General features: G+C 40.9%; 1 protein-coding gene across 2 annotated transcripts in view; it reads right to left on the bottom strand.

Moving 5' to 3' along the window:
- Nucleotides 1-2,386: 2,386 nt before the first annotated feature.
- The window catches only part of LOC121874333 (GATA-binding factor C-like), a 168,277-nt gene continuing 160,022 nt past the window's right edge, over nt 2,387-10,641 (bottom strand). For both annotated transcript variants that reach the window (XM_042378454.1, XM_042378455.1), the window contains exons 6-7: nt 3,097-3,432; nt 2,387-2,586 (exon numbers count right to left, since the gene is read on the bottom strand). In XM_042378454.1, coding sequence (XP_042234388.1) covers nt 2,560-2,586; nt 3,097-3,432 — 363 coding nt within the window. In that variant the 3' untranslated portion in view covers nt 2,387-2,559. The remainder of the gene's footprint in view (nt 2,587-3,096; nt 3,433-10,641) is intronic.

Raw genomic sequence — 10,641 nt, 5'->3', positions numbered from 1 at the left:
ATCATGCTGCGTACCTGGACGGGGTAAATAAACAAGCTTAAAGGGATATTTTCGTTGAATGGATAAATTTGGGGTTAAAACAGAAAATGCCTCACCCATCAGAACCTCAATTCGTATATTTCATTTGAATTCGTTATCGAGAAAATAGTTTCATGGGTTCAAGCAGGGTCAAGGGGTGGTTAAAGGGGGTGGTCCAGGGGTGATCAAGGGGTGGTTAAGGAAGTGGTCAGGGTGTGGTTTAGGGGATGGTCAGGGGGTGATCAAGGGGTGGGCAGAGGGATTGTCGGAGGATAATCAGGGGTTGGTCAGGAGAATTGTAAGGAGACTGTCAGGGGGGTGGTTAGGGTGATCGTCAGTGGTTTGGTCAGGGGATGGTCAAGGGATGGATCAGTTCGGAGCTGCTCGCAGACTTTACCTTACTGTAGGTAATCATAATTAAGCTCCTCCAGCAAGAGTCACCCGCCTGATACATGAGTCAGGTGGTGAGGCTCAGAGTGACATAATCGGCTGTAAACTGTAAGCCTTGTGTTGTGGATCCTATTATACTTACACTGAGTCTACCTTTTATAAGTGAACCTCATTGTGACGTAAAGTATCTCAGGCGAATTTTAAGTAGATATAAAATACTCTGCTGTGTTGTACAGATGTATGCGTGACTTATTTTGTTTCTGATTATATTGACTTCGACTTGACAGTTTCTTTCTTATTGGTGTATGTCTTTGAGTGAAAAATTACACCTCTTAATTAACAACTCGTATTAATTAACTCGCTGTTCCCGCCATGAAACCTCCCACTTTATATGGGAGCAAAATATAAAAATATATCATATGTTTCCTAAACACACACAAGCCCAGAATAACGTGAGTGAAATGCACAAATAAAACAGGAGAGCATCACACAACAGCTTCAGCTGTGTTTGTTGGGTCCTGCGGGCGACAGTGGTGGTGTTTGTGTAAATCATATGTTTGTTTAAGATGCATGAGTAGACCAAACGCAGCTGTCATCTTACACAGAGTCATGGCCTTGGGTCACGTAAGGCGAGATAAATTGTTGTTGTACCTTTATAATGGTCACTACCATACTAACACACCAACACGAGACACAGCCAGTGAGTGCTGCTCGCACGACCTATTGACCAACAGGCTGGTGAGGAGGAGTTCTCCTACAATAATGTTTTTTTTATTTACATAATGAAGTGCAGCGTCATGTTCACTTCAAAGTCATGGAGTACGTTATATATATATATATATATATATATATATATATATATATATATATATATATATATATATATATATATATATATATATATATATATATATTATACACTATTTGTGTGTGTGTGTGAGTGTGTGTGTGCTTATATGTGTATTCATGAGTGTGTGTACATGTTTTTGAGATGCATTTAGTACAGGAGAGAAGAAACCATAGTACATGTTTAATTTAGCAACACTTTTGTGCAGTCAAGCACCTCAATGACAATAATAGTTATGAGTAATTAATTTCAGTTAGAAGGTTCTTGTGAAAAATATTCCTATTTAGCAACAACAGTGTAACACACAATTTTTAACTGAATTTAATTTCTCTATAAAATATAATGCGCGTAAGAACATTGCAATCATTTCCTTTTCAATAGAAATTAATATTACGGCATTCGTGAATAAAATAATACCCTCGTATAGAAACAGTGCACATCTTGTTCAAATCAAGAGTCTGCTGAGAAAATCATGAAAAGTTATAATAATTATAACATACGTGGCGGCACACTATCACCCATATATCGTGGTTCACTAAAATATCGTGACGTAAGCTGTAATAATGATTCTTAGGCATCATTCCAGAGTTTCATATCAGGATATCTGCTGAATTAGAATTGAATCAAGTTTAAAATACTCTGGTGAGCACACACACAAAAAAAGAAAGTCATATATCTACAAGTACACTCTCTTATACTATATGTTATAGCTTCTTAGCAAAATAAAAATCGCTACACCAAATATTTTCTTCTATATCAGAATATTTAAATTAAACCAATAAACAGTCGGGGGTCTCACTAAGTGCATCAGTTAAGGCAAACACCACGCCTTGAGACAATACCACCGACCGATCATTCTTTTACAAGGATTTTTTCTAACACTAACGCAGCGCTTTACTGAGAATGTGCACTCTCTTCCCTGTTGACAAAATTAGACTTTGGTTGTAACAGTAAGATGGTTAGCTTATACATAAACAAATGTCCTTTAAGCTTGATGAACATTTGTTGTGAATACACCTGCAGGTAAAACTATCATCAGGCTTGAGTGTTCCTCCTCTCGTCCCGTGTACAGTCCTCGGCTGTCTGGGTGGAGGGTTGTGATTTCCTAATCCTCCTTCACTGTTTTATGTAGTTTTGCCTTTTTTTTTCGATGGTACTGGACGCCTGTTACTCTCTCCCCCACTTTTTTTATTTAACTTTCTTGACGTCAGTGTCCATTTGTGGGCATATAATTTGTGGCACTATGACCTCTCGTGACACTGCTCCTCTTCATCTTGCCTTCAGGTCACTGGGAATATGTCAGGTCATGTGTAGTCCGAGCGCCACCCATTCTGAAGGAGACATCAGAACAATGCATGTTATTAAAGCAAATTGTAATATCTTCTTAATCTGTGTTGTTGTGGTGGGAAACAGGTAAAGGCTTCTGGGTATATTCTCAATACCTTGAAGGGCACAGGGTACGTGACAACACAAAAGAGAAACAATGGTGATACCCTCCAAAAGGGTGGGAGGAAGGCAGGCATGTGGGGAAGTAAGTACCTGGGGTTATGAAAACACAGCAAGTGTGTGTGTGTGTGTGTGTGTGTGTGTGTGTGTGTGTGTGTGTGTGTGTGTGTGTGTCACGCTAAATTAGGAATAACTGCCGATTAAGCTTTAAAGTACAAATGACGTTTTTGTCATTAAAAAACAAAACAAGGACTTCATACACAGAGTAACAGGTCAAGATATTATAAAAGTTAATGATATCGTCGTCAAGGGTTAAGTCGTCATACTTAAAGGGTTAAAGACAAATATTTATTAGCACCGACCAGGAATATCTCTAGTGTATGTTGCAAACTTACCATAGGAGGCTGGAGGCTGAGACTGGAGGGGATCTGGATCTGTGAGGTGGAGGAGAGGCCGAGTCCTACGCCCGACATGGCCGACATGCCGTGCACGGGTGGGGCCGACATGAAGCCTCCTGCCATAGATGAGCCGTGCATCTGGCCGCCGTACATGTAGTGCGACATGGAGCCGAACCCAGAGCCTCCAGTCCCGAAGCCGCCGAAGCCGCTCTTGTCCAGAGGCTTCAACATGTCCGGGAAGCCCAGCATACCCTTCTTTTTCTTCGATTTCTGGCTCAGTTTGCGGTTGCGGGTCTGGATACCTTCCTTCTTCATGGTGAGTGGCCGGTTTACCTGAAGAGAGAGAGATAAAAATCGTTATTGCCAATACTTGAAGTCTAAAAGATACCCGAAAAAAGTAGTCTGTAAACAGAGAACGAGACTTGCTCGACTATGAAGCGTTAAATTTAAGCGAAAAATAAATAATAAATCCAAAGACTTTCTTGAAAAAAAAATACACCGACATTATACGTATCTATACACAACTTGTCCCGGAAAATTAAGATCGTCCCAGAGGCAGCGACCTCGGTTAGTAAACATTACATAATTTCAGAAGATAAATCATTTAAATACTGTCATAATGACAAGGAATTCCGTATAGTTACTCTTCAGAATTCCAGCGGAGGAGCTGGACATGAATCATCCAGGAACAAAACAACGAGTCACTTGTCAGGTTAATATCAATTCCCTGACAGAAAGAAAAGGATTTTCACCTTAAGAAAAAGCTTACTCCATGATATTTGTTTTTGTAAATTTGGTATTTATTTTGTATTCTCTTCAAAGTGTAAAGGGTTAACCTCAGTAATTTTGTATGAGGATCCCAACGTGCGCTCTCACTGTTTCCCACACACTTTCCTCTCTTGGACATAGTCTGGCAGAGGTGCGTAAACACAATCAAAGACGTATTTTTACAATTTTGTGTTTTGTGTTAGACAATATGACACAACGGAAGAAGGATTTTGTTAAACCTACCGAGCGAACAGGAATCGCAGTGTTGATTTTGAATTTCCTCGGACCCCCCCCATACTTTTTTGATCGTGTACACACAGTTCAGGTAGTATAAACACTGTACCATCATGGAAACACAGTAAACACAGGTGAACGTTCACAAAAAGGGTAGGAGCTCAAGACAGTTAACACAGTAACAATGATTGAGGTGTTACTTATTTTGTCTTATGATATCTGAGAGACTGATGCTATATTTAATCGTTCACAAATCTTCAACACATCTTATTCCGGCCTCACTGAGTCACAGTATTCTTACAGACAAATTATCTAACACTATCTGTGTCAAGAACGCATTTATTTACTTCCTTACTTCCCAAGACTGAGGGCTAAGATTCTGTGAGAGGACCTTGTATGTTGTAACCAATCATCTTTGGGGTTTGTTATGGTTTGACATTAGATGACAGTGTGGGAGTCCCTAGATAGTTTTTATGCTATAATTTAGCATGGTGACTGCAAACATGTTTTTAACTTTAACACAAGTTTTGAAGTAACCACAACAATGAGAAGCAATTTATATCCGTAACTGTAACTAACCAACTGACCAGTCACCCAGTCATCGGGGTAAATCTCCTGACAGTCGGACGAGCGAGGTGAATCCATGATAATCAGTCATCCTGACGTGACTTCTGATTAAGGATGACCAATTGCCAGTTTAATATTGTCCGTCAAGAATGCCCACATCACTAAGAATTCCAGCAACAGGATTGGCTAGGCGCTATGATTCAACTCCTGGGAATGGCTGAGCGCTCTTGCCGTTAACTCACTCAAGAGCAGTCTGAGAATACCAAGTGAAGTCCACAAATCTTGTAGTTTCTTATCACGACATTAAATATTTGCTGTCAAAATCAACTCCCAACTTCATACAAGGGAGCGTCCAGTAGGCCATTTAATGACACTATCACGTGAAAAATTAGACGGACTCTGACTCTGTTGTCATATTATTTTTCACGTCACTTAGTAAATGAACCTGGCGGCTGGTTATTTATGGAAGGCTTAGGGTAGGGCGGCTTCTCAGGCGGATAATTCACGGCCTCAGTTTTCTTTCTTTTACTCAATATAAAAACGTAAAATAGTTATATAATGATTTAAATGAAGCACTTCTCTGGGTACTGTAGGCCAGAGCCGAAAGCCACACAAGTTACGATAACATTAAGTTAAGGTAAAAACCAAGACCTGGCGACTCACACCTCCCGGCCAGCCATCATAACCACCTCCAGACCGCCCACTGCGATCCAGCCCCGACCTTTTCAGAATCTCACGTAGCCTTTTCTCCTCGCATCATCTCTCCGAGCACCAGTCCGGAGCATCGAATCAATTAAAAATCTTAGCAACAGTTGTGTCAGGATGAAGTGCAGACGGTATAAATAAAGTCGGTGGAAATAAGAGAGAAGTGAGCAGCACTCGAGTTATTTTCACACGGCGTTCAACGCTAGGTGTTGGTTCAATCCTTCATCTTGCCACCAGTCTCACTCCCTGGCCGCGAGGAGGCTACTCAGCCTCTCTAAGGACGCCATATTCCATTATCCTTGTATCATATTTTGTATTTTTAACCCAATTAACGGCGGACAAAAGTTGAAATGAGGAATTAAGTATTGTTTTTAGGGTGCAACTCTCCTGTGAATGAGAAAAAGGGGAAAATCCAGCGAGGTGTCCAAGTAACGGGTTTAATCGAGGCCTTCGACTGATATATCATGGCCAATATTTCAGCCAGAATATATTGGGAGCAGTATATCAGAGGCCAGAGCGGTGGTCAGCGTGGTCGTAATTAAATATGCTAATTGACTTATATAAAAACATGAAGCGCAATTACCTCACGCGGTGGGACGCTTCAGCTCATTGTTCGCGCCAAAACGGAGCAGCAGCGAGGCATTTGCTAAATATTTTGTGCATGACTTTGATTTTTGCGGGAGAGAAACGCACGGGAAATGATAAAGGATTATGAAACTATATCGTTTTTCCCGTTTTTTTTTTTTTACTTTTTCTACGTTAAGTAAATTTTTACTTCCACCACCTAAAAATCCAGGTTTTATGTGGATTCTATAATTTTCGTTATTATTTGACTAAAATATGCACTTTAAAAGGTCAAACTACACCCATATGTCTCACATTTAAGTTAAGCTAATTGTTTCTAGGTGGTGTATTACCCATAAAGAGAAAACAGGAAAATATAATCAAATATATCTTAAATTAATGTAAAGAAAAACCGCTTCACCTCCGTAAAAAAACAAATTTAAAGTCTCTAAAAGTATTGCTCCCTACTGGAGACAAATACACTACTGCCAAACCTCATTATCAACAAATAACGCACGGTTGCCAAATCTCCTCGTCAACAAATGATATAGAGGTCCCAAGTGCCATTATCACCCAATAATATTACCTCCTGGCTCAGCTGGGGAGGCATTCAGGTGCCAGACGGACGATGTTTAGCTATAATAATAAATGGGGTCTTCTGCGTATAGTGTTAAGACGGTGGCTGTGCTGTCTGTGTCGATGAAGGGTCGGTGATCCTTACTTCTCTGTCTCGTGTGTCTGTGTGTCTTGTCTGATGGGTTTACTGGACGTGAAGAAGATGGGGAATTGTCAGATGAGTGTTGAAAAGGTGAGACGGTGCTTAATGTATGGGATGTGGGGAGAGAGAGAGAGAGAGAGGCAACAACAATAAAAACATCTTGTCAACAATAAATATCATCAGGTTCATTTAATCTGACATTTAAAAGCTTAATGGGCAACATGGTTCTTAGCTGAGTACAACCCAAACACTACCACACCCACACACACCCACACACACACACACACACACACACACACACACACACACACACACACACACACACACACACACACACACACACACACACACACACACACACCTTATGAATTATATATCACCTCCATCTATATAACACTATATCCCCACACGAGCGGCAGCGGGGGCGCCTTTGACTGCCCCTCCCTATCACCTTCCTTACATCTAAACTCATATCAAACACAGTATGTCATCACACCGCCTCTGCCACCACCATTGTATAGTACAAGGTGCACACTAGTCTCCTCTCTCTCTCTCAGGATAATCAAGAAAGCATCAAATTACAGTAAAATTTCAGTGTAATTTCGAAGTCATTTTTACCCCGTCATCTTGGTGCCCGTAGCTTTAAATGATAGACAGCTAGATGCTCTCTAACCTGTTCAGTTAGGAGAAAAATATTGAACGTACAGAGGTTTAAGAGTGTTGGCCGAGCTGGTTAGTCTGCATCCATCACGAGCATCCATAAACTAGATAAGATAATGTGAACCTTCCTAGCCAATTTCTTAGCTCAGTATGATGCCTTGGTGGTCCCGTGTTGTGTGGTTATTGTGTGGTTACTGTGTGGTGTGTGTGTGTGGTGTGTGATGTGGTGGTGTGGTGTGTGATATGTGGGGTGTAGTGTCTGTGTGTGTGTGTGTGTGTGTGTGTGTGTATGTGTGTGTGTGTGTACTGTCATCATAAATCAGGCGAGCAATACACACATGGACATGATAATGTGAGAAGTATTTGCTCTGGTGAAAGTCATGTATTCAGTCAGTGATCTCAATAAGAGCCTTGATGGATGGTCGTGTTTATCCCTCGAAATAAATCCAACGAGACAATCAAAACTCATCCTCTAGGGGTCGGGGTAGGTATAGAATAAATCCTGCTTGCTATGAAAATAAATAAATCTCTACCGTGTCCACTAGTTGAGTTGGGTTAATGGAATAAATCGTCATTCGAGAGAGAATTTACAGTAATAACCTAACAGTATTGAGCGAGGAAAAGTTTATACCAAATGGGAGAACTGCAAATAAATTTCTTCTTAATTTATACGGAGTAACGGTGTCAGTGTTATAGGATCGGCTGGTGGTGAGTGTTGTTACTGTGTGTGTGTGTGTGTGTGTGTGTGTGTGTGTGTGTGTGTGTGTGTGTGTGTGTGTGTGTTTGTATATACCAAATCCAAAACCACATAGATAACTCCATAAGCTATGTAGTAACACACATACATACACACACACATACAGTCTATGAAATATTCCAGAAATACGATATATCTAAGTGAGGAGTTTTTGGACCATAGAAGACGGGTATACACACACACACACACACATACATACATACATCATACAGAGGGAGCGTGTATCAGGACAGCACGTCGGGTCGCTTCTAATAAATAACCCTGCTTTTGCCCATCTCTCTCCAGATTGACTCTCCTCCGTCGTCTCAGATGAAGATTAATCGTCTATTATCTTACCAGTTCTTCGTGATTTATACTCTGGGAGTTTATTCTGGGAGGTTTGTTCTTTCGTGGATTTATTCTCGGCACGTAAATTGGTTTATGAGGATTTTTTTTTTCTTGGTGTCTACACTTTGCTGTATATTCAACTTGGTATTTATTCTGTGATGTGTTTTTTTGTGTGTTGATATCATACGTTGTGTATTTAAGAAAAAAAAAACACCCTGTGTATTGAATTTTTTTTTTCTGAGGGCACGAGATTAGGAGGATGCTGCGGAAGGGTGGGGGGGTGGATGGGGAGGGAGGAGGTGCTGTTTTTTTCCTGCAGGGTTGAGGAGGGGAGCTGGGAGAAGAGCTGGACGTACAGAGGAAACTTTCACGACTGATCATTAATTTCGTCACCATCGTGTTGTAGTGGTTCTATGATACTAATAATCTGTTATGCTTTAATTAAGGTTTTTGTACATTCATTTGCCATAATTTGAAATATATAAATTACTAACTATATTCTGGTGTATATTTCTTTATGGACCCGTTCTATAAATCATGAAATATATTAGAAATTTGCCTAATATTGTTCATCGTCGTTACAATTTCTCCTGACTTAGAGAATATCTATTTCATGTTAGTGTTTATGTTAATTAGTTTATTAGAATACAAAACTGACCATTGCATTGGTCTTTAGTGTGAGAGGTCAGGTGATCAGGGTCTGGGTGGTGAGGGGTCAGGTGATCAGGGTGGGTGGTGAGGGGTCAGGTGATCAGGGTGGGTGGTGAGGGGTTAGATGATCAGGGAGTGGTTAAGGAGGATGTTATACAAGCGAGGATTATATATTATCGTGTAGCCTGGCATGTTACCCCGCTGACCTGAAGGAAAACTACACACTGGCCACCACGTGAGGGAAGGGAAAAAACATAACCAGGCAGTAGGGAAAGTCTTCTCTCAGTGAGTCAGTCAGGAGGGGAAGGCATGAGTTAATTACCCCCTCCCCCCTCCCCCTCCCCCCTCTCACAAGAAAGTATGTTTATTAGCATTCAAATATACAACAAACTACTAAAAAGAAATACAGTAATGATTTTTTACGTATTTTCCCTCATTTACACGTCTACTTGGTTTGTGTGTGTGTGTGTGTGTGTGTGTGTGTGTGTGAGGTGGACCACACAGTTTAGAGCTTGAAGCTAAACCAGCACCTCACATACAGTATTCACATCAACACACACCTAAGTGAATACACATGCCGATCTCTCAACATGGAACATTTTACTGCTGTTTTCATTATTACCTCCAATTTACAGTGTTTACAAATGGCACGTTTACAGCTTCCATATTTACACTCTTCATCAACATAATGGCTGGTGCATAAAACTCATCCATCTCAAAATCCAATCTCAATTTTGCTCCCATTTCAGTGCCATAACAAGAATCACCACCTAATAAAAAAAAGGCGAACATAAACATAATTTACGATAAGGATTACCCAGAGGAGAATTTACGATAAACTCTTCAACAACGACGATCGTACGGGAAGGTATTAAAAGTTAATCTTCACACCGACACCCGGCACCCCACCACTTACCTCTCCCTGGGAAAAATCACCCATACCTCTCCTTAACACAGAGGTCAAAATTATTATCTTACGAGAGATTCTAGAGTCCTAACAAGACTAAGACGAATTGGTGCGGCTTTTTTCCAGGCGTGATACGGCTCAGCGTGACACTAAGAGAACCCATTACAGCCGGGTATTACACTGTACATGTACTGCCTCCCCCACCTGCTGTGACCCTGACGCCATCACCCCCCCTTGACTTATTACGCCAGGGATGTGCTAAATGTACTTACAGGGGAAGTATAAACTTTATATGGAGTGGTTGATGGACGAGGGGTGGCGGGGAGGGGCGGGGAGGGGTCTATGAGGGTCTGGCTTGGTATTCACAAAGATCCTGTACATTAATATTATCCCCTAAGTGATGTTACGAAATCGTATTTATATTGAAGGTTTATATGACAGATTGGTGTAAATATTTCGGCTTAAAATTAGACACTTACATGGTCCTTTCATCTACGGTCAATAGAACAACAATTTGTCTTCCGAACGTCTGAGATTCTGAGCCCTGAGTACCTTTTTTTTACAGGTTGTTCTGAGACGTTCATAAGTCTCACTAGTAAGATTCCCTCGCTGCCTCCCACCCCCAACACACCTGGGAGAAGGAGATACATACCTTATGTCTCCACAACTCAGGTGAAATGTTGC

This window comes from Homarus americanus, unplaced genomic scaffold (assembly GCF_018991925.1).
Source record: "Homarus americanus isolate GMGI-L3 unplaced genomic scaffold, GMGI_Hamer_2.0 scaffold17856, whole genome shotgun sequence".
Classification (NCBI taxonomy): Eukaryota; Metazoa; Arthropoda; class Malacostraca; order Decapoda; family Nephropidae; genus Homarus; species Homarus americanus.
The sequence above is the reverse complement of the archived record's forward strand: the minus strand, read 5'-3'. Positions and strand labels throughout refer to the sequence as shown.